The following is a 23,918-nucleotide window of genomic DNA, read 5'->3' as shown; positions in this document are numbered from 1 at the left end:
TAACATCACCCTTAAGGCTAAAGGAGGGGTTAAATTGATACTGTAAGTAAACCCAGAATTGGTAGACAAGGATGATGGTGTTTGTGAAGCCCAAGTAGAAGGGCCTTGGATTTTCGTGAGGCCCCCTGTTCTCAAAGTGTGATCCCTGTACCAGCAACTCAGCATCGTCTGAGAACTTGTGAGAAATTCAAGTTCTCAGGCCTACCCAACACTTGCTGAATCACAAAGTCCGGAGGTGGGGTTGGCAATCCATGCTTTTACAATCTCTCTTGGTGATTCCCGGGCGGGCGCTCACGTTCGAGAACCCGCTGTGCGGGAATAGGGAGCCATCGAAAGTTCTGGACAGTGGAGTGACAGTGATACAATGACTGCTGTGCAGACCATATATTCTCGTTTAACAGGATGAAACTGCCTAACTGCTGACTAGCTTCCAGAGTTGCCGGAAGAAGCCCGTCTGTAGGTCCTCAGTGATCTCCAGGCACAAAACCTGGGTTAGGACTCCTGGCCCCTGACACGGTGCTCAGCTACTGAGCGAGGTTCTCCTCGGCACGAGGCAGCTGGAGGTGATGCTCCGGATTCAGTTTCCGCTGAGAGTCTCGGGCGGGACCCGGCAGCCGAGGGATGCTCAGTGAAGCCCCAACCTAATCAGGCCACCGCTTTAGCCCGGAAAAGAAGAGAAAGGACAAGAAAACCAGGTAGGGAAACCGGAAGCGAGGGTCTTAAGGGGCCAGAATCTGGCGGTGGGGGATGGGACGGGATGGGAAGAGCGGGAGCGGGGGCGGGGCCGGGAGGACCCTCCTCCTCGGGGATCCCGGCGGAGCCGGGCGCGGCGGGCGGGGCGGGGCTCCGGGAGGGCGGGGTCGGCCCGCCCCTCCGCCCCTCAGCCCGGGGGTCCGGGCCGGTTTCCCTTTGTCGCGGGCGCTCCCCCGGCTCACCCAACCCCGCACCCGGCCCCGCGCGCGGCCGCCGTCCGGGCCCCACCCCTGCTGAATATTCACGCCGCGCCGCGCCCCTCGCCCCCCGCCCGGGCCGGCTCCGGGCGCGAGCGCGCTTCCGCCCGCTTTTCCTGCCGGAGGAGGAAAGGGGGAGCTGTTTGCTCTCCTCAGAATACGTTTTCGGTGTCCCGTGTCTCCTCCTCCCGCGCCGCCGCCCCCCGCCGCGCGCCCGCCTCCGCCTCCGCCTCCCGGTCATCTTTGTCTGGCGGCCTCGCGCTCCGGGCTCCACTCTCGGCGGCGCCGCGGCCCCTGCTCCGGGCCGCTCGTGCAGGCGCGCGGCGGGGCGCGGGGCCGGGGCCTGAGGCGCGGGCGACGCCCGGGGTCCTGCCGGCCGCCCCAGCCATGGAGTGAGCGCCGCCGCCCGCCCGCCCTCCGTCCCCGGCCTCGCCCGCGGGCTTGCGCCGCCCGCCGGGCCTCCGACTCCCAGAAACACACCAGAGACCGATTGATTGTGGCCGGGTTTTGGGTGGCGAAAAGGGAAAATGGCGAACGACTCCCCTGCAAAAAGTCTGGTGGACATCGACCTGTCCTCCCTGCGGGTGAGTGGCGGCCGCGGGGAGCGGGACGCGGGGAGCCGGGAGCGGGGCGCGCGGAGCCGGGGCCGCGCCCTGGCCGGCCGGGGGCTCGGGCGCCGCCGCGGGCAGAGCCGCGGGCGCGGCGGCCCCTTTGTCTGCCCGCGTCGGCGGGTGCGGGGCCCGGGGCGCGACCCTCCGCCGGAGCCGCCGCCCGGGACCCCGACCCCGCGCGCCCCGACCCCCATCGCGGGTCTCGGGCGCCGGCGACCGCTCCGGGCGAAGCCCACCTCTTCGGTCGCCGCCCTTTCTCTCCCGCTGCCCCGCTTCTTTTATTCATTGTTGTGCTGCTTTCCGATGCTCACCCCTCCCCTCCTTCTCCTCCAGGATCCGGCTGGGATTTTCGAGCTGGTGGAAGTGGTGGGAAATGGCACCTACGGACAAGTCTATAAGGTCGGTGCGGGCGCCTCCTTTGTTTCCCGGGGACGGGTTGAAACTTCTGGTTCGGGGGCGACGGGGAGGCTGATGGACACGCTGCCGCCCGGAGGCCACGCCGCTCGGCCGAAGTTGGGAGAGGGGTCTCGCCTCGCCGTCCCGCTGTTTTTCCGCAGAGTTTATATGCACACTGGCCTGAAAAGACCTCATTTCCTGGCTCTCAGATAAGGAAATAAGCTCCACTCTTAGGCATGCACTTTTCTCCCATGAAATGGGCAAGCATTTTTGCATCAGACAGCCTACATTTTTTCTCGTCTTTCCCAGATCTGGCCTTCGGAGTTGGTGTGTTAATTATAATTCAGTAGAGGCAGGCCTTGCTTGTGATTATCCCAAAACACTGCCTTGGCCTCCTTGAGAATTGTCTTCGTGTTCCCTCGTTTGAATGCTCGCCAGGCGCCCAGGGAGCGGAGTTCGGTGCTACTTGCTTCTCCTTTATAAGCAGCGTACATTCTACTGATGGGTACATGTTTTGGGGAACCGGGGAACGGTGTGTGTTTGGGCAACAGGAGCAGGAAGAATTACAGTGTGAGGATTATACGGTCTGAATTCCAGGAATAACCTGTTTGACAGGTGTGTAATTGAAACAGAAATGAGGCAGAGCCCAGGAGTGGAGAGGGTGCCCAGATTTTACACCCACCCCAGGTCTTTCTCTTTTTTTTTTTAATACCCGCCCCCTCGCCCCCCGACGGTAAATGAAATTAACAAATCTGGAGACTCTGAGTCGGCCCTGAGTAGCTGACACCTCGTGAGGCTAACCCGTGCTGCACATTTTATCCAGTGCACATTCTAGAGATTATGAGCAGCTCTAGGTAATGGAGGCGCAGGCCTTGAACGTTTGAAACAGAATGTGAAATTCTCCCTCTCCTGATTTGTTTCTTATTACTGAACGCTTTCTCAAAGTTATCTGCACCGGGGGTGTTTGGTAGCAGTTAGTGTTTTCTAGCTGGGTACAAGGTTGGGATAGAATAAAAAAAAAAAAAAAAAAATCTTATGAAGCAGGGCTTTGTGGTTCGCTGTGAAGAATTGTCATTGTCTCGTTAAAAATGGAGGGGGGGTTGGAAGCTAACTGTAGGCATTTTCTTCGCCCAAATTAAGTGTGGATCCCATTGTCTGTTTTCTGCTCTGAGAATAGGGTTCATCTGTCTCTTGAAAGCCTCTCCCCAGCCCTGACTTCCCCTGGCCTGGGCTGTGTCCCGGCCTGTGGCCTGAACTGGATGGAGTCAGTATTCTGAGGTGCTCTCAAGTGAATCAGCATGTGTTTTGTTGGTTAACTGTTGGGGCCAGGGCCAGATTTTTGAATTTGAAAGAGAGCCCTGTGAGCTCAGCCTGCCGGCCTCAACTGAATTTGGAAGCTTTTGGAAATTTTTGGAGAAGATTGTGTTGCAACTCCCTGAGTGGTCTGCTAACTGGCTGAAAGATGTTCTTTCCCGAGCCCCAGTGTTTGTTTAAGCACCAGTCGGTTTTTTCTAACCCAGTTTTTCTGGCCAGATCCGAGTGGTGAGTGTGCCCTCATCCAAGTGAACTAGCCAGAGCTTGTTTTTGACCTGGTTACACAGTAGTTGGATTGTTTGGCTCTTCTTTGGTCAGGGTGGATGTGAAGGCTGGGGAAGTAAACCAGAAGCCAGTGAAACCTGAATGGGTCTTGAAGGGTTTAAGAGCTGGGGGTTCTTTATAGGAGCACGTGGGGCAGGTTCACTGCCGAGGGTTTCCCCTCCTCCTTCCCCCTTTGGTTCCATCCCCTCTTCCCCCAATCTTTTGAGATAAGATTTGCTGAGCACAACATTTGGGGGAAGTTGGGATCCTCAACATTTGGGGATCGTGGCAGTGACCCGGCTCTCTGGCTCTCTCCCTGTAAAGTCAGTACAGTTGAGGAGAAATTCACAAATTATGCAAACCCGAGGAATTAAGAAATCTGTGCAACCGTGCCATACAATCACGAGCAAGAGTGCTTGAGATTTTGCTCGCCTGCAGTTGTTTTATTATTATGGAGAATTTGAACCAGACACTAGGGAGAGAGAGATCACCAGTTTAACAGTTACCAGCACGTGACTAATCTGGTTTTGTCTGTAGTCTTCCCTCCCTCCATCCATTATCTTCACATAAAACCCAGATACCATTTCACCCATAAATACTTCAGTATGTATCTTTTTTTGTTTTTTAGATAGTCTCAATGCTGTTCTCACACCAAAAAAATTAATTCCTTCCTATCAAATATTCAGTTTTTTTTAAATTGAAGTATAGTTGACTTACAATGTGTTAGTAAGGTGTACAGCAAAGTGATTCAGTTTTATACATATATATAGACATGTATGTGTGTGTGTATATATATATATGTTTTTCAGAGCCTTTTCCCTTATATGTTATTACAGAATATTGAGTAGCGTTCCCTGTGCTATACAGTAGGTCCTTGTTGGTTATCTATTTTACGTATAGTCGTTTGTGTATGTTCATCCCAAACTCCTAATTTATCCCCCCCACTTCCCCCTTTGGTTACCGTAAGCTTGTTTCAGATGTTCAGTGTGAACATTTTCCTGATTATCTCATACATGTTCTCTTACTATCATGAGAAGCTCTTTCATATTTATGAACTGATCCTGGGAAGTTTAGTCTTAGAGATGGTGGAAATAGCAGAGACAGTTAACATTTCCATTCTTTTTTCTCTTTAAATGTGTACTTTCTAGAACCGTTTACATCATGCCTAGGAGTTTAGGATTTTTGTTGGCACGATTTGCATAGGGTGGTTTTGGGATTAGATTATTGACCCTGTAGCATTTGTTTACCGTTGCTAAACATCCATTAGTGTGACCAGCATCAGAGTTTGGAAAATACTTGTGTCTAATTTGTTTTTTATAAAGAAGCTTTTTTTTTTAAACATTAGGTGAAACACCTGTAAGCTGAACAACCTGTAGTCCTAATTTATTTCATTGTTATATTTTCTATTTTTTGTTCTTTCTTTGAACTTTTTTAGTCATAGTGGTTGCTTATTTTTAGAAGACTGTGTTTACATGAAGTGAATGAGTCGAGAGGGAGTTTTCTGAGTTTTGATATGTTCTATGAAAATGGCTTTCTTGGGGATAGTTTATAATTTTCTCCATCTCTGACAAAAATGGTAAATAGTCTGGGTATAGTTGAACAGTATGTAACTTTATCTTTAAAAAAGGAGTTGAGACAGGCTGTATTCTATTTAGAGAAATTTATTTTTGGCTTTAGGTTTCTGAGGGATCATAGGGAAGGATACTCATAAATTAAAATGTGAAAACAATTGTGAATTTCTGTTCACAGGGTTTCATTCAGAGTACCATATATTTATAAAAGAAGTGTCTATAAGATGATCTTGTGCATGTTGAGTAGATACAGTGAATTTTAATTATTTTCATCAAAGGGAGAAATGGTAATGTGAAAAATCCAAACCAGAAATGATAGATCAAAGTTTGTTTTTGTGTTTTTGGAGTTTGTTATTTTTAACGTTTATTTGGCCATTTTTGTTTTTTTCTTGGGGTGGCTACTGTTATTTTGCATTTTGCAGGCGTCCAGTGGCCAGTGTTCCAGAATGTCTTGGCTAAAGGCAGGAAAGTCCTGCATCTGGAATGGCATGGTAGGGGGCCCGAGGGGAAGTTAGGGAGTTGAGAACCCAGCAGGCGCAATGCCTGGAGTCAGGGCTTACTCACCGGCCAGATGGAGAGAGCATCTTGACTCTGACCCTGTCTGACCCTGTCCTTGGAGGAGAGGGCCTTGGTGGATTGGACACCTTGAAGGCTGAGGAGGAGGCTACCCTAGGCCCGAAGATGGTAAGCAGAGCTAACCTGAGAGCTGGCCACCTGTTAGGCGCTGTGCTAATGCTGTCCCCCTCTTTTATTGAAGAAAGGGGGGTATGTGTGGCCAAAGGGCTGAGGGTGACCTTTGGGAATGGTAGTAGGGCTTGGGGGTAGTGGGCATCTCGAGGAGGGGTTATTCGTGTTGGCATTGAGGAGGTCCATCATTCCCTGGCACTGAGGAGCCATTGAAAGTTTTGTCGGGATTGGGGATCCCTGGGAGTAGGAGACTTGGTCAGATGAACCTTGGGGAAGGAACAGGTAAGGTGGTTGGCCTGGGGCAGCGGTCTAGGAGAGAGGAGGGGAAGGAAGGCCGGGGCAGGGCAGTAGAGAGAAGAGTGTTGGGGTGAATTCTGGGGCTTTCCTCCTTGCTAAATTTACCCTCCTTGCTAAATTCACACCTTCTCTGCAAGCTTTGGTGTGACCCTTTAAAACGGGTCCACTGTTTGCCTGCTGGATTAGGAGGAGCCTTGGGATTTGTGAAAGTGCTAAAATTGCTTTCCATTGCTCAGCAATAAAGTGCCATGTAAATTGTGTAGCTTTTAAAGATCATCACTGTAACATTTTGGAGCAAGCACTTAAACTTTTGGGAGGGGCGTTCTGCAAATGTTGCTTTGTCAGGGTGACATCTCTTGTTCTTAAATGGAGGTAAAGACATCCACTGGGGCAAAATAAAGTTTGTAGAACTGGATGTTTTCCTTAGGAGGAGGGTTGATCGGCCTCTGAGTGGCATGTACAGACTTGTTCTGAGACACAGAGTTCCTTCACGCTGGAAGGATTCTGGCCCTGGGTTAAGGGAGGGGGGATGAACCAACCCTGTTGAACACACACAGGTGTGTGGCTGTCTTAAAAAATATCAACCCAGACTTCCAAAAACTGTTTTGGCCCTAAACTAAATCAGGAACGTCAAAAGCCTTGCAGAAAAACCAACCACCAGATAAAACCCTGCTCATGATAGTTTTTTAACTCCTTATTGCTTGAAACTCTGTAATACAGTGTTTATTTGCATAGCTTGCAAACTTGTATTTTGCCTTTTTTCTTGACCAATTTTGGATCTATGTCTATTTCTACATATTGATATTATCTGGGGGCGCTTTTGGTACAGTGTGTGTGTTCATAGATTTTTGTGGATTGACCTTTGAAAAGCAAAGATGATTTCTGAAAAAATATATCCTACTTTGGAGATAATGAATCCTTGAACAGGTGTGCTAAGCCAAGGAATAATCTAAGGGGTTTCATTCCCAGGGAACTAAAAATATTATAAACTAAAATACATTTTAACCTAGAGATGGGTGCTTTGACACATGCATTTCATACATGGTCTTTTGTTTCTTTGCCTTCTTAGTAAATAAATACTTTCACCTGGTTGTGAACAGCATCTTGAGCCAAGACATTGCCCACCCTCAGAGCATCAAGTGTTTTCCATCTCTCAGCTGCACTAAGTTTAGATGCCTGTGCTTCTTATCGTTAGTAACAGTGCTTTCACTTTTTCTCTATTCTAATGATTTAAATTGGCAGACAGCAGTGCATGTAAATGATTGTGCAAGTGCACTGCTTTCAGACCCAGGTGGTTCCGGTGCTGAAGCAGGACTGTTGCCCAGAGGGCAGCACTGATACGTGATACCGTGGAAGCTTCCCTCTCATCTTATAAAGGAAAATGTACAAAAGTTCAGACTGTGTGGCCATTCACTGTGTTGGAGTCAAGAACTTAATCTACAGTGAGTTCTCAGGGTCAAACACTACCTATTTAGAATTTGTGATAATTTTACGGGTCAAAACAATATTAGGTCACCACCTCACCTTTTAAAAATCAGTGTTTTAAAAACTTTGTTTCTCGCCCAAGTAGCTAGATATATAGCTAGCGGCTTGTGGGTCATCCTGTAAAGTACTTGCAAATAATTGCTTTCAATATTTACTACAAACAGATTTTTTGTGAATTCAAGTTGGTTTTAATACTACTCTGAATAACCAGTGTTAAAATATTAAGATATATTTAATATGTAATTTGGGACCTGATTACATAGTCATTGGGACGTGATTATCAGAGGGTAGAGATTCCCAAGTACTTTTGGAAGATTTGATTGACAGTTATTTTGCTGTAATAATATGATAACACAAGAATTGAATCAGGATACATTTTTTTGGACTTAGAGAGGGATGGCCAGGAAGAGAATGGAGACCAGGGCAATGTTATATTACCAGTGACCAAAGTCTTAGGTTTTTATGATATTCTGTTAGGAGGCTGGCTCAGTAATAAAAGTCCGCTGGCATCATTCAGAAGAGAAGTGAGTGATGTGTTGGCAGGGATAGAGTTGCGAGGCCCTGTTTTCTGTTAAGAATTTCAAAAGGAAGGACAGAATGGTAAGTTTTAGGACTTCTCTAAAGTTTAAAAAACTGGGATCTTAGAAACTCTGACATCTGCGTAGCATTATGAGGAACTTAGAACTAATTTGGGGACACCAGTTAACCATACAGGGCTGGTTTCCTGCCACTTACAGTGTTCACTGTGCTGCTACCCGAGCTGGGCCCTGCCTGCGTGGTCCGTGTCCACACAGCAGTGCAGGAAGCAGGCAGTGTGTTTACCCTCCGGGGGTGCAGGGAAGACGGGGTGGACACAGCGTGCCAGATGTGTAACATCAGATGTGTACCATCTTGTGATGGCTCTGTCTCCCCAGGCCCTCCACCCAGACACAGCCCGTGCGCCCGACCCCAGAGAGCTTTCCAGCCTCCGCAGGGCTGAAATAGTTCAAACACGTGACCAGAAAAGCGAGGTGAAAAAGTAGACACGGAAAATGCCAGCCTGAATCTTTTTTTTTTAATATTTATTTTATTGAAGTGCAGTTGACCTACAACGTTGTGTTAATTTCTGCTGTACAGCAAAGTGATTCAGTTATATATATTACACATTCTTTTCATATTATATACACATTCTTTTTCATATTCTCTTCCATTACGGTTTATCACAGGATATTGAATGTAGTTCCCTGAGCTATACAGTAGGACCTTGTGGGGTTGTTTTTTTTTTTTGGCCGCATCGCGTGGTGTGCTGCGGGATCTTCATTTCCTGACCAGGGATCGAACCCGGGCCCTCTGCAGTGGAAGCTTGGAGTCCTAACCACTGGACTGTCAGGGAATTCCCAGAACCTTGTTGTTTATCCATTTCTATATACAGCATCTTTTTGTTATTAGAATCAAAGGACATCATGTCACCCTCTCAACTTGCTATAAAAGTTTTTCCGCAGTTGTCAGTATCTGAAGTTACCTGGTTGTCCCCTAGTCAGCAGAACGGACCTGCGGGAGCCCTGAACTGGCAGGGTCGAGTCTGCACAGGGCTCTCTGTGAGCCCTTGGGCTGATGTGTTGCATTAGCGAGAGAATTGGGGGCCTTGTCCACGAGGAGGAGGGAGCCGGAGCCCAGGCTGCTTCCCTCTTTCTGCGGAATTGGCCCTCCATCCCTGGGGCATTGCAAGTATCTCAGATGTGGCCAAGTGTTGACAGGTTTTCCTATCCAATTTTTAATTTTAACTAATTATTAAATTATTAAAAAGGAAAAAGGCCCTCACTTTTATGCTATGACTTAAAAACTTAGACAGGACCTTCAAACACTTGCCAAAGTTAGGAATGCACATAGTTGCAATCAGGTGACAAACTAAAGTTCTCTTATCAAAACTTGGAGTTGTCCTATTCCCAAGGGACATCTATTTTCAGTGCTTTTAGTTGTTCCATTTGAAATTGACTGCTGTATTTCTAAATTAGATGCTTACATGGCTTTTTCTTGATTTTTGTGCACTTACTGACTTCTTGTGACGGTGGTTACAGCTCTTGAACTACTGGAGTGGTCCCATGTGAAGAATTAGCTATTATACTTGTTCCCCTCCCTTAAATGAGTATATCATAATTTGGGGTTAAAATGATAATTGTTTGTATTATACTGTTTATCTCTGAGCCAAGCAATCTAATATGATTACATTTTCTTTTTTAAACACTCCTTCCCCCGTGTGTTGCCTTTTTCGTTTGCTTAGTTTTCTAGGTACTTGTCATTACTTTCCACCTCAAATGCCCTGAAAGTTATATCAAGTGCCTAGCATAGTTAAGCCTTTATCAACAGTTTTTCTAAACACTTAAACACGTTAGATGATTCATGGTTTCAGATAACCTGTAGGTTCCGCTTTTTTCTCCCTGGAGGGGAGCTGGCCAGGTATGCTTGGCCTCCCACCTTGGTGCATAGCTCTGCCCCTGGACCATCTGTTTCCCGGATGCCACAGTCTTTTTTTTTTTTTTGGTGTACTGCCTTTCTTTCCTGAAGCACATCCTCCAGTTGCTTTGTAAGTAAGGGTGCCTGGGGTGTAAAGGTTTTAAGTCTTTGGATGACCCAAAATGCTTTTGTTCTTCTTTTACGTGGGATTTATATGTTAGCGGGTGGAAAATACTCTAGGGTGAATATTCATTTTTCTCTTGGAATTTTGAAGTCATTGGTCTTTTGAGTGTGACCTGTTTTAAACTTCTTTGGGGAAGCTTTTAGGATATTCTCTTTATTCCTGGTGTTCTTAGATTTTATGAGTGTCTTGTGTTGTCGTTCACTGTTCCAGGTGCTTGGTTAATTCTTTTTCTTAGGAGCTGCCCTTTTTTTCTGGGAAATTTTTTTTTCTTCCCCTCCAAATTCCCTGCCTTCTCTTTCTGAAAGCCCTGTTAGTCACCTCTTTGATTTATTTTCTTATCTTTTCCTCTATTTTTGTCTTTTTGTTCTGTTATTATGAAATGTCTTTGACTTTCCGTTTCAATATTTCTATTGAATTTTTAGCTTTGTCATATTTTTAATTTATAAGAGAAACCCTCTTTCACAGTTTTTTTATTAAAAAAACCCGCGTCTATTCTTTCATGAATTTATCTCATCTCTCTGAGGATACTGAGTGTAGATACAGGTATTTTCTTTTGGTTGGTATTCTTGTGCTCCGGTATTCCCCCCCACCCCCACCCCCACCCCCACCCCCACCCCCACCCATTTCCTCCAGATTTCAGTTTTCCTATTTGTTTATTTGGGTTATTTATTTATTTATTATTTGGCCATGCCATGTGGCATGCGGGATCTTAGTTCCCCAACCAGGGATCGAACCTGGGCCCTCGGCAGTGAAAGCCTGGAGTCCTAACCACTGGACCGCCAGGGAAGTCCGGGGTCTTTGTCTTTAACGCTGAAGATTGTCCTTAAATACTTGGAGGTGGGTGACTCTCCTCATATTTGACTGAGGCACCAGCAGTGACTTGGAGGCTGCTGACTGCTGATAATTCAGTTTAGGGGGTGCAGGTGGGCCCAGTATATTCTCGTGGATGGGGAACCCCACTGCTGAACATCTGAAGGGCTTTTCTTTGGGGTTTCTCTAAGAAGAACTCCCAGAAGCTTTTCCTGCTTAGGGGCCGTGCATGTGTTTATTGGCCTGTGGGGCTCAGGTGGAGGAAGGAGGCTGGAGATGTACCGTCTGATATCTTAGCTTTGCAGCCCTGTGGCCTGCCGCTTTCCCTCCTCTGTCATCACATCTGGAGCATTTCTCCTTCAGCTTCTTCAGGGCCTGAACCTCTGGTTTCCTAGTGGTGTGGAGTGACATGGGGCGGCCGCCAGACTGTGAGGTAGAGAAAGGGGGCCTGGGGCGCTGTGCCACTAAGTGTCCCCTCTCCTGATTTTAGCCTCATATTTCGTTTGGTATCAGTTGCTTCCAAATGAGGATCTCCTCAGGGTTCTGTGCAAATTGCCTCACTTTTGGTGTCCCCTCAGTGGGCACTTAGATTATAACTTTTTTCTCTTTGCTCCATCCATTTAAAAAAAATATTATTTATTTATTTACTTGGTTGCACCGCGTCTTAGTTGCGGCAGGTCGGCTCCTTAGTTGAGGCACATGGGCTCCTTAGTTAGGGCACGCAAACTCTTAGTTGCGGCACGCGTGTGGGATCTAGTTTCCTTACCAGGGATCGAACCCGGGGCCCCTGCATTGGGAGCGCGGAGTCTTAACCGCCGCGCCACCAGGGAAGTCCCTCCATTTTTTCCTTGCATTTTATTTTATTATTTATTTTCTTTTGGCCGCACCTTGCCGCATGCAGGATCTTAGTTCCCCGACCAGGGTCGAACCCGTGCCCCCTGCAGTGGAAGCGTGGAGTCTTAACTGCTGGACCACCAGGGAAGTCCCTGCTCCATCCATATTTTAGCGGTCAAAACCTGATAGTAACAATCTGTGCCGTCGTCTCTTCCCCTTGATCTCTTTATGCTTCTGTTTACCTTATACTCATTTTTATGGGAATGAACCCCTGTGACTCAAGTGATCAGTCCCCCGGACCAGGAGTCAACTAGAGGTTGCGTCTTTGATTTCACACCTGTGGTTTTGTTCAGGTGTGGGCTACTTTTCATCCGGAGCAGTAACCACAAAAACAGCAATGCCAGCAACAGAAACGAAAACAGGAGTGGAACAGTGCCGTAGTGCCGATACTTAAAGTGGGAGACGCAACCCAGGGGCGGGGGCCGTGCCGGCGTGCCGGGTGGGCGTCCCCAGGCTCGCCGCGCTCCGCACCAGCCTCCAGGAGACACGGAAGTTTGTTCGGCAGGTTTGTTCTTTTAAACAGCTCTATTGAGGTGTATTTTATATATCACGGGATTCACCCGCCTCAAGCCTGCATTTCAAGGGTTTTTAGTAGATGTGCTGAGTGGCACAACTGTCCCCACAGATCAGCGTTCAGCACTTCCATCGCCCCAGCAAGATCCCTCCTACCCTCTCGCAGTGAACCCCTGTTCCATCCCAGAGCTTCAGACAACCGCCCGGCTATTTTCTGTCTCTGTAAATTTGCCTTTTTTGAACATTGCATATAAATAAAATCATGCCACGTGTGGTCGCTGGTGTATGATTCCTTTCACTTTGCATAATGCCTCTGAGGTTCGTTCATGCCGCTGAGCGTGGTCGTTTGTTCCTTTTCACGTCTGGATGGTGTCCAGGGTATGGACGGGCTGTGTTTTGCCCACCAGTTCGCCAGCTGATAGACGTCACAGTTATTTCTAGGTTTTGGCTGTTGGGAGGCGTGCCTGCAGCAGGTGTTTGGGCCTCGCATCTCAGATGCTTTCAGAGGAGCTGCACCGGGGAGCCTTACATACCAGGAGAAAAGAGGGGACATTTGTCTGCTTGGGTCTACCCCTTTCTCGTCAGTATAACTCAACACCTCCTGGTTCTGATGACCCGGCCGCCTGTCTCTGCTTCCCTGAAACCTTTACCTTCCCCACTCTCAGTATTAGTCATCACTGCATTTAGGTCATTTCTTTAAACATGAAAACAGTTTCTTATCGCCATAAAGACAAACTGTTCACTATCAGTGAGGTCATTGGTATCAGGAACTAGACCAAACCGGTTTTTCCTTCTCACATTTTATTGGGGGAGTCCATTGTCAATAGCCAGCCCTTTGCCATGTGATACTAAAGACTGGAGTTTTCCTTTATCTCAGACAGAAGCTATTGACTCACCAGGATTTGAAAAAACATAACAAAATCTATTATCTTTGGTCAGAAGGACGTATACCAAGTTAAATAAATGATTTGTTGCGTTACATGGGGGAATACAGTTGCTCATTTGATTTTCTTCAGGTGTACCTTTTACAGTATTTTTTTCATCTTACATTTTAAAGAACTTTTTTTTTTGAATTTTATTTTATTTATTTTTGTATACAGCAGGTTCTTATTAGTTATCCATTTTATACATGTTAGTGTATACATGTCAGTCCCAATCTCCCCATTCATCATATCTTTTATTGGGGGCTTCAGTGCATTCAGATCAAATCTAAATTTAATATTAGTATACTTTTGGAAAATTCTTATACTTAGAGCTATAGTCTTACCTGTTTATGATACTAACTGAATACTGTTGACAGCCAGAACCGTTGCCCCATCAGTAACTCTGGGACCCTCTGTATAGTTGCGGTGTAGTTTTGCCGACTATTCAGTTTGGAGATCTCAAGTCAAAGACTGACTATTACCCAAGTCAGGGTTGTGCATCCAAGGGACATAGGAGTTATTGGGATCCCGAGTCAGGCAGTGAGGATGGCCCGGGGCTGAGGATGGCTCAGTGGCGCGGGGTTCACTGAGCGTGTTCACTCACCTGCGGGGGCCTGCCTGCAGTTCTAGGGCCTCTCCTGTTTGAACTTGGCCTCTCCGCGTGTCCATGTGCTCCCCATCCGTTCTTGTTGCTCCTTCCCTTAGTTGCCAGAAAAGCCTTGGGAATGTTCAGCTCTTTACTCTTTAGTGACTTGGGGGCTTCGTATCTGGTTTGTGTGTCGCTGTTTGTGAGAGAGCTGAGCCTGCTCTGCTAGGCGGCACTCTGTTACTCCGGAGCTCACTGCGGACGCGGTGTGTGCCGGGCACCCCTCGAGGCTCCTTGCTGGTGGCAGTGGGCAAGAAGAGCGGCCAGCGCGTGCCTTGTGCAGCACGTAGTTTGAGGAGGAGGATGTTGGCAGGTGGGGAAGAGCGGGGCCGTGGGAGTGGATAGCTAAGCTGGACCTGGTACAGGAGACACGTGGTACACAGTGAGGCTCTATGGTTTAAGTTCCGAGTCTCTGGCTGAGGCCGAGAAGGGTGAGGCGCGTGCAGCTGATGGCTCATCGTCCTGGTTAACAGAACCCTGAATAGAGATAGGAGAGGTGCGTTCCACTGATTATGGTACTTGCCTGCCCCTTTCAGCTGCCTGGAGCGTCTGTCTCTTGGCAGGCCTTGCATCCTCTGTCTGCTGCTGGTGTGGCGTCCGGTCTGTCCTGAGTTGGGAGTTAGCAGCTGTTGGTCGAGCACCTTCAGCATCCCCATAGAGAGTAGGGCGGGGAGGGCGCTCCCATCAAACCTCAGGGCGTCCTGTGAGCAACACGTGGTGCTCATACTTGGCGATGGATGGCCCGGGGGGGGGGGGACATGTGGCGGGATGGTTAGCCGCCAGACCCCCGAGCTTAGGGCTGCAGGCGGCCTCTGTGAAATGGGAACGCTGGTGTACAGACAGCCTTAGGATACTCAGATAGCTTTTAATAAGTTTCTGGAGTTCAGGTTATACAAGGAAATGATTTCAAAGATGAGGTTTTGCTTTTTTTTTTTTAGGTGCTGTGTATTTGCTTTTTGATACTACAGATAAAAGATGATTTTCTTTTCCCGAGCTTACTGAGTAAAATGGTCTTGTGGGCTTTTTTGAAAAAAATTTAATATCGAGTGAAATATTTCTAACCTTTCTCTAATCACACTGGAAAAAGACCTTTTTGATTGCTAATGCCAGCCATCAAAATGTGAAAAAAATTTTGTTTTATTTTGTTTAAACAAGGCCTCCGTCAGTCATCAACCCCAAGGTTGAATCAGACATTTCATCAGTTTGCTACTCAATTAGCTGAAAATATATATTCTCTTTTTTACTTATTATATGAAAAAAGTGATTTAAAATGCTAAATTTTACATAGGATGTTGATTTTTTTCCTTGACCTTTCTTCTTTCATTTCTTTCTGGCTCTTTCTACTGAGGACTTTGTCTCTTTGGTAGTTTGTCTTTTTCCCTTTTTTCTTTCTTTTGAATTAAATAATTGAGTGTTTTTTTTTAAATTTTTTATTTTATTTATTATTTATGGCTGCGTTGGGTCTTCGTTTCTGTGCGAGGGCTTTCTCTAGTTGCGGCAAGTGGGGGCCACTCTTGATAGCGGTGCGCAGACCTCTCATTATCGCGGCCTCTCTTGTTGCGGAGCACAGTCTCCAGACACGCAGGCTCAGTAATTGTGGCTCACGGGCCTAGTTGCTCCGCGGCATGTGGGATCTTCCCAGACCAGGGCTCGAACCCGTGTCCCCTGCATTGGCAGGCAGATTCTCAACCACTGCGCCACCAGGGAAGCCCTTGAGTGTTTTTTTGTGATTCCATTTTCTGGCTTATTAGCTGTAACTTCTACTTTATTGTTTCATACATTACTTTAGGGTTTATAGTACACACTTGTAACCTATCACAGTTTACCTTCAAATGGTAAATACTTCACATGTAATATAAGAACATTACAGTAGTATCACTTCTGTTTCTCCCTAGCTGGCCTTATAGTATTTTGTTATATATTTTACTTTTATATATGTTATAAATCTCAAAATATATTGGTGCTATTTTTGCTCAGTCAGCTATCTTTTAAAAAGATATAAATAGTAAGAAAAATCCCTAATACATGTACCCACGTGGTTGTTAGCATTTCCGGTGCTTTTCATTCCTGGTGTAAATCCATATTTCTATCAGGTACCATTTTCCTTCCGCCTGAAGGACTTATGTTATCATTTTTTGTAGTACAGGTCTGCTGGGTGATGAATTCTTTCAGTTTTCGTATGTCTGAAAATTTTTGTGCTTTTGTTTTTGAAAGATATTTTTGCTGAGTATAGAATTCTAGGTTGCTATTTTTTTTCCTTATCTTAGAGATGTTACTCCACTGTTGTCTCACTTGAATTGTTTCCACTGACAAATTTGCTGTCCTTATTTTGTTCCTTTTCACATGTCTGTTTTTTTTTTTTTCTTCTTCTTCTGACTGCTTTTAAGAGTCTCCATTTATCCCTGGTTTTGAGCAATTTGATTATGATGTGCCCTGGTGTACTTCTCTTCATGCTTCTTGTGCTTGGGGTCTGGGAGCTTCTTGGATCTGTGCGTTTAGAAGTTTCATAAAATTTGGAAGCCTTTTGGCCACTGTTTCTTCAATTCTTTTTTTTCTTCCCCCCTCACTTCTCTTCCCCCTTCTTAGTCTTGGGGACTCCCATTGAATGTTTATTAAGCTACTTGAAGCTGTCTCACTGATGTATCTTTTTTTTTTTTTTTTGTCTTTTTGTGCTTCATTTTGGTTAGTTTCTTTTGCTATGCGTTCGTGTTAACTTATCTTTCTTTTTCATTGTTGACTCTGCCATTAATCCCATCCCACGTATTTTTCATCTCTGATGTTGTATTTGCATCTCTAGAAGATTTGGGTGTTTTAAAAATATTTTCTGGATCTCTACTTTTGCACATATGAATACAGTTGTAACAGCTGGTTTAGTGTCCTTGCCTATAATTTTAGTATCTGTGCCAGTACTGGGTGGGTTCCGATGGATTGTCCTCACTCTTGGTTATGTCTTCCCATCTGGTAATCTTGGCGTGGATGTGAGACATGAATTTTACCTTGTTGGGTGCTTCCTGTAAGTATTCTTGAGCTTTGTTCTGGGGTGCAGTTAAGTTACATGGAAATAATTTGATCCTTTTGTGTCTTGCTTTTATGGTTTTCGTTAAGGAGATCTGGATCAGTGCTCAGTCTAATGCTAGTTATATCCCACTGCTCAGGCAAGACCTCTCTGAGTTCTCCATTCCCCCTGATGCATGAGTTTTTCCATTTGTTTTAGTGGGAACAGGCACTATTTCCATCCCTGTGTGAGCACTTGCACCGTTCCTTCTAATCCTTTTGAATGTTTTTCCCCCCAGCCTTGGTAGTTTCCCTTGCATGTGCTGATCATCCCTTGGACGAATATAGGGGGGCCCTTTGCAGAGCCTGGCGGTTCTTCTCTTTGTTCTCACTGGAACTCTAGCTGTCCAGGTTTACCCGGACTCTTAGCTCCTGCTCCCCAACTCAGGGAGTCTGCCGAGCTCTGCTTGGGTTTCCTCTCCCCGTGCCGTGCCCACAAACTTTGTAAAGGGAGTAAGTTCAGGCAGTTGTATGACTCACCTCATTTGTTTCTTACCTCAGGGACCACTGTTCTTCATCGCTTGATGTCCAGTTTCTCGAAAACCTTTGTTTCGTAAATTTTGTATGGGTTTGTTTTGGTTGTTTCAAGTGCAAAGGTATATCCAGTCCCCGTTAACAGCATCTTGGCCAGAAGTAGATGTTCAGTGGTATGTCCACTCTGTCTCTTTATTCACCATTCATTCATTAGGAGGCATCAGCAACATGACAAACTGAAAACAACCCCGCCCCACTTCTTTGATGGGAATAGTAGTGAGTAGGAGGAGAACAACCTTGGATTTCAAAAACACCACTTTAAAAAAAAAAAGATTTATTGAGACGTAATTCAGACACCACACTGTTCACCTATTTAAGGTGTCGAATTCAATGGCTTTTAGTATATTCCCGGAGTTACGCAGTCATAGCCACATTTTAGAACATGTTTGTTGCTCCAGAGAAGAAACTGCATATCCCAGTCCTCCTATCACTACCTTTCTCCCTTCCGCCACCTCAGCCCCAGGCTACTAGTAATCTACTTTCTATCTCTATAGATTTACCAATTCTGGACCTTTCATGTAAATGGAATCAAACAATTTGTGTTCTGTGAACACTTAGCATGTGTTCTAGGTTCATCCGTGTTGTAGTATGTATTGGTGCTTCATTTCTTTTTGTTGCAGAATAACATTCCATTGAATGGATATACTGATTTTACCTGTTATTCAGTTGATGGGCAGGTGGATTGTTTCTACTTTTGGACTATTAGGAATGATGCTGCTATGAACATTTGTGTGCAAGTTTTTGTATAGACTATATTTTCATTTCTCTTGGATGTATATCTAGGAGTAGAATTCCTTCTCCTGTCATGTGGTAATGACAAAGGAACTCAGTTCCTTTGGAGGAACTGCTAAACTGTTTTCCAAAGCAGCTGGACCAATTGACGTTCCCACCAGCAGTATATGAAGGATTTGGTTTCTCCACCTCCTTGCCAATACTTGTAATTACTTGTCTTTTTAAAATTACAGCCAACCTAGTTGTATCTCATTTTAGTGGTTTTGATTGCTTTTCTCTGATGACTAATGATGTTGAGCATTTTTTCATATGCTTGCTGGTCATTTGAATATCTTTGGAGAAATGGTATTCAGATCCTTTGCACATTTTTAATTGTGTTATTTGTTTTTTAAACTTTTTGAATTGTAAAAGTTCTTTATGTATTCTAGATACAAGTCTTTTGCCAGATGTATGACTTGCAAAAATTTTCTCCCATTCTTTTGAGTTGACTTTTCACTTTCTTGATGGTGTACTTAGAGCACAAAAGTTTTTAATTTTGATAAAGTTCAGTTTATTTCTTTTGTTGCTTGTGCTTTTGGTGTCATATCTAAGAAACTACTGCCTAAGCCAAGATTATGAAGATTTACTCCTTTGTTTTTCTTTTAAATTTTAAAGTTTTAGGTCTTATGTTTAGCTCTTTGATCCATTTTGAGTTAATTTTTGTGTAAAATGTGAAGTAGGGGTGCAGCTACATTCATTTGCATGTGGATATCCAGTGGCCCAGCACTGTTTGTTGAAAGGACCATTCCGTTCCCACTTAGTTGTTTTGGTACACTTGCCAGAAACCAATTGACCTTAAATGTGAGCGTTTCTGAACTCTTTTTTTTTTTCTTTTTCTTTCTTAAATTTCTGGACTCTAAATTCTATTCTATTGATCTCAGTATTTATCCTATGCTAGTACCACACTGTCTTTTTTTCTTAACATATTTTAAAATTTATTTTATTTATATTTATTTTTGGCTGTGTTGGGTCTTCGTCGCTGTGCGTGGGCTTTCTCTAGTTGCGGCGAGCAGGGGCTACTCTTTGCAGTGGTGCACGGGCTTCTCATCGCGGTGGCTTCTCTTGTTGCGGAGCACGGGCTCTAGGCGCATGGGCTTCAGTAGTTGTGGCACTTGGGCTCAGTAGTTGTGGCTCGCGGGCTCTAGAGCGCAGGCTCAGTAGTTGTGGCGCACGGGCTTAGTTGCTCCGCGGCATGTGGGATCTTCCCGGACCAGGGCTCGAACCTGTGTCCTCTGCATTGGCAGGTGGATTCTTAACCACTGCGCCACCAGGGAAGTCCATACACTGTCTTGATTACTATAGATTTGCGGGAAGTTTGGAAATTGGGAAGAGTGAGTTCTCCAAATTTGTTCTTCAAGAGGACCTGCTGATTTTGCTAATCTTTTTACTAATGACTGACCCTGGCACATACTTTCAAGACACTTTTTTGGCACTTGACGCAAGCTTTGTGAATTGGGACTTACTCCTCTCATGATGAAAGATTTACTGTTTTGCAGACTAATGTCTTCATACACATGTCCATATCACACAGATGGTAGACCCCCGACCCCGACTGCCACCCTGCTATGTTTGTGAGAGAACAAATCTAGAGTGTCTCAATTCCTCTTCCTCTTGCAAATGCATTAAGGAATAATTTGATAATGTCACTGAATTCTTTCAAAATCCTTATAAATTAAGTACCATATAGCACAGAAGAGGAAAATGTAAACCATGTAAGGAAATGGAACCAAGTCAAGCTATCTAGATATGAAACAACTCTACCTAGATTATTTTATCATTTCATATGAAATTTTCACTGTAAAAAGTCTATTCCAGAATACGTACAAATTACATACGTAGATAACATACCATCATTATCAGAAAAGTATAAAGAAATATGTTTCTTAAGGAAGATCAAAGACCCTGGCTCCGAACCACTAAGAAATAGTTTGCCTTGAACCTCAAGTGTTGATTAATCAAAAATTTCTGTTAAACCAAAGTCTTTGGTATGCTTAAAATATTTCATCTAGGAGGAAAGACGTGCATTGTGAGCCCAATATTTCAGTTTGACAACGATAAATGAAAAAGTTCCTACCTCCTTCACCAGAAGTGACAAATACCCAAGGAGATTTTCATTGCAATTACATTGAAAGTCAGCTGGCCTTGGGACAGAGCAGGTTGTTGAATATCTTTAGGAGCCTCACTCATACGATGCAGATAAATCTCAAGTCCATCCCAGGGTGATGCTCTTAGAAACCAGTGACTTCAAGGCACGTTGGAAATCTGATGGTGCTACGTGAACGTTAAATAATGGTCTTGTCAGATTTAGTTCAACACTTATTATTTGTATACTCTCAAAACATAGTTTTTATTTAACTTTTTAAACTACTTGTTTATAAATATTAGCAAAAGAGGAACTACCCAGAACACAGGTTTCACCTGAGTAACCTGCTCAGACTAAATTACAGGGAAGGAAGCTTTTGCTAAAATACATTTCCTCTACTTGTGAAGAAACTGTTGAGAAACAAACTTTAACTCTGAGAAAGTTATGCCATCTCTCTGCAACCTGTTTATACTTAAGGGACATAATTATCTTATGTTTCAAATGAGGTTCTTTGAAGAAAGAACCCTCTCAAGAAAGCCCCTCTCCCTGCAAAAGACTATAAGAAATATATTCCACAACTGTCTTCTGTAACTAATTGTACGAACTCTGCTTTCATCAGCAAACTGTGGGAAAACTATGCTTCCTGTGAAGTTCATCACTGATATCAGCCAACCCTGAATAAGAATGGGAATTAAAACTCCTTTTTAAAAAATTAATTAATTAATTAATTTTTGGCTGCGTTGGGTCTTCATTGCTGCACGTGGGCTTCCTCTAGTTGCAGCGAGTGGGGGCTACTCTTCGTTGCGGTGCGCGGGCTTCTCATTGCATTGGCTTCTCTTGTTGCGGAGCACGGGCTCTAGGTGTGTGGACTTCAGTAGTTGTGGCACGTGGGCTCAGTAGTTGTGGCTTGCGGGCTCTAGAGCGCAGGCTCAGTAGTTGTGGCTAACGGGCTTAGTTGCTCCGTGGCATGTGGGGTCGTCCCGGACCAGGGATCGAACCCGTGTCCCCTGAACTGGCAGGCGGATTATTAACCACTGCACCACCAGGGAAGTCTCAAAACTCCTTTTAAAAATCATTTGTGGAGTTCATTTGACCATTCTGACAATTATTTCCACACGTACTTGTTGAATGTTATGGCTCTAAGGAGGCTTGAAGATTATCTATTTCAAACTTTGGTAAAAGAATGGATCTAAGATTTGTCCTAAGAGAGTCCAGACCCCTCCCCAAATCAGAGGCCTCGTCAGTCACATAGATGGGACCAGAACCCCTCCTCCTCCTAGTTAAAAATCAGTTTGAAAAATTACTTGCCATCCAACATTTCTTCTGTAGGAATTCCTCAGTAATTTTGTCATTTTTCAGAGAATGTGATAGAAATACGGGGCCACGAGAACCATAAGAAGAAATGTAAGTGAACTCCATACCTGTACTCGTTTGCTTGGGGTCCCATATGAAAATGCCATGGACTTGGTGGCTTAAACAACAGACATTTGTTTTCTCATGGTTCTAGAGGCTAGAAGTCCAAGATCATGGTGTTGGTAGGTTTGGTTTCTGCTGTCTGGCTCTGCCCTCACATGGTCTTTCTTCGTGTGGGTGCCTCCCTGGTGCCTCTTTGTGTGTCCACATTTCCTCTTAGAAGGAAATAACTTTGTGCTCGTACGTACTAATGGTTTATTAACTAATAACTTAGGAATTTCATTTTTTAAAATCTAAGAAGTACATGTGGTCTTCTGTTCAGTTATGTAGCATATCCAACCCCCATGTCACTGCAGACTCTGTTCTAGAGCATGGAGATACAGAATTGGCAAAAAAGACACAGTCCATGCTTTCATGGAGTTTAAGAAGACAGAAAATAAAATATCTCAGGTGGTGAAAAATGCCTCTTTCAGTTGCCTTTACTGGGTAACAGGCCGCCCCTGAAACTTAGTGGCTTAAAGCAACCGTCATTCTATGTGCTCAGGATTCTGAGGGCCAGCACCTGGGGCTGGACCAGGCTCTGCACGGTGGTTCTTCTGCTGGTCTCTCCTCCAGCCCCTCAGGCCCCTCAGGCCCCTCAGGCAGCTACGGTCAGCTCACCAGGGGCTGCGGCTGGCAAACTTCTTATAAGTGCCCTGTTGTTTTCTCTGTCATTTCAGTTCTCTCTTTCTCTTCCCTTTGTCCTTCATTAAGGAAGAGTCAAAAGGTTTTGGATATTGTGGAAGATTCCATTTTTCGGCATTGAGATGGAGAGATAACGCTGACCTTTTTAATATCTTCATTTTACAGAAAAGTCTCATCACCCATTAATTGCAGTGTTACCACATGTCCTGTTTTACAGCTGGGAGTTAGGATTTTTTATCTGTGTGTTTGGATGGGATGATAATAGGAAAGGGATAAGTAAGTCCTACGTTGGCTATGGTTTTAGGGGCTCAAATGCCTCGATTCATGCGTGGCAACACTAGACCTGCTTTTCTTAGCTCAACAGGAAATGAGAGTCGGGCCTGGAGGAAGTCATGCATCCCCAGCTTGTAGTTGGCAGGCTTCTCATTGGCTGTTTAGGAGAGTAAGTGAAGTTTACTTCCTTCCCCAAAATGCTGATTATGAAGGGGAAGTGAGATCCATCTACAGGTAAACGAACCAGATTGTGTCTGATGTTTACGTGTCAGAAGATGAAGTTTGAAGATGAGTTCAGTTCTTAGGAAGAATAAAACAAATGGTGGGATTTGAGGGTTAAGTGCCTGAGGTTAAGACTCTCTTACTATGATGCTTAATTTCTTTGCGTGAATTGATTTTTCACTTCAGTGGGTCAGACACGTGGGGAGTGTCTGGGGTACGCCTTCTGCAGTGTTTGAGAGTTGATGGTATTCCACAAACTGATTTTGGTGGCTTTAGAAAAGAATCAGGATGTGCTAAGCTCAGTGAGGACTCATTAGCCTTTGATACAGTAAGGTGATCGTATACGTTAATGGAAATGGACAGGTGGAGACTCACAAGAGAAAAAATGCTGACATTGCAGGCTGGACGGATGCGTGGGAGCTTTGGAACCAAAATGATTTATTTGAATTAGTAAAGAGAGGGGGCATCTTGACAGTGTGTTAAAAAATAATATCTATCTTGAGTACTGACTCCATGAGGTTTTTGTATATGTGTTTCCTCATTTTTATCCTTATGTCACATACGAGTAATTTGTGAGGTTGAGTAACTTGCCTATAGTGACATAGCTAGTGGGCAGTGGAGAAACTGGGCTTTAAGGCCTTTCAGTCTTGACTTAAGTCTAGCACTTACCGTTTGCCAGACTGTTTCCCAGGGTATTGGTAGGTTGGGTCGATAGGTGTGACCAGGCGGGAGGGCCCTGGGTGATGCTGGGAAGAGGGGTGGGTGGGAGTAGGGGTGGGATCGAGGGACAGAGGAGGGCAGACGTTGCTGCCCTGAAGGTTTCCTTTCCCCACAGTTTTCTGTGCCTCATTTGGTGCTTCTCAGCCTTCACTGTGCACTTGAATCAACTGGGGAGCTTGTTAACGT

At 45.1% G+C, this 23,918-nt stretch overlaps 1 protein-coding gene across 36 annotated transcripts in view; it reads left to right on the top strand.

Annotated features, from left to right (window-relative positions):
• The first annotated feature begins 973 nt into the window (after positions 1–973).
• The window catches only part of MAP4K4 (mitogen-activated protein kinase kinase kinase kinase 4), a 173,099-nt gene continuing 150,154 nt past the window's right edge, over positions 974–23,918 (top strand). For 3 of the 36 annotated variants that reach the window (XM_082426712.1, XM_082426713.1, XM_082426693.1), the window contains exons 1-2: positions 974–1,534; positions 1,895–1,960. In XM_082426712.1, the coding sequence (XP_082282838.1) occupies positions 1,478–1,534; positions 1,895–1,960 (123 nt within the window). In that variant the 5' untranslated portion in view covers positions 974–1,477. Of the gene's footprint in view, positions 1,535–1,849; positions 1,961–23,918 lie in introns of those variants that run through there. The other 33 variants (XM_082426698.1, XM_082426711.1, XM_082426717.1 and 30 more) reach the window with 21 other exon arrangements.

This window comes from Balaenoptera physalus (genome assembly GCF_965194825.1).
Source record: "Balaenoptera physalus genome assembly, chromosome: 15".
NCBI lineage: Eukaryota > Metazoa > Chordata > Mammalia > Artiodactyla > Balaenopteridae > Balaenoptera > Balaenoptera physalus.
Note: the sequence above shows the minus strand (reverse complement) of the source record. Positions and strands in the feature narration are given on the sequence as shown.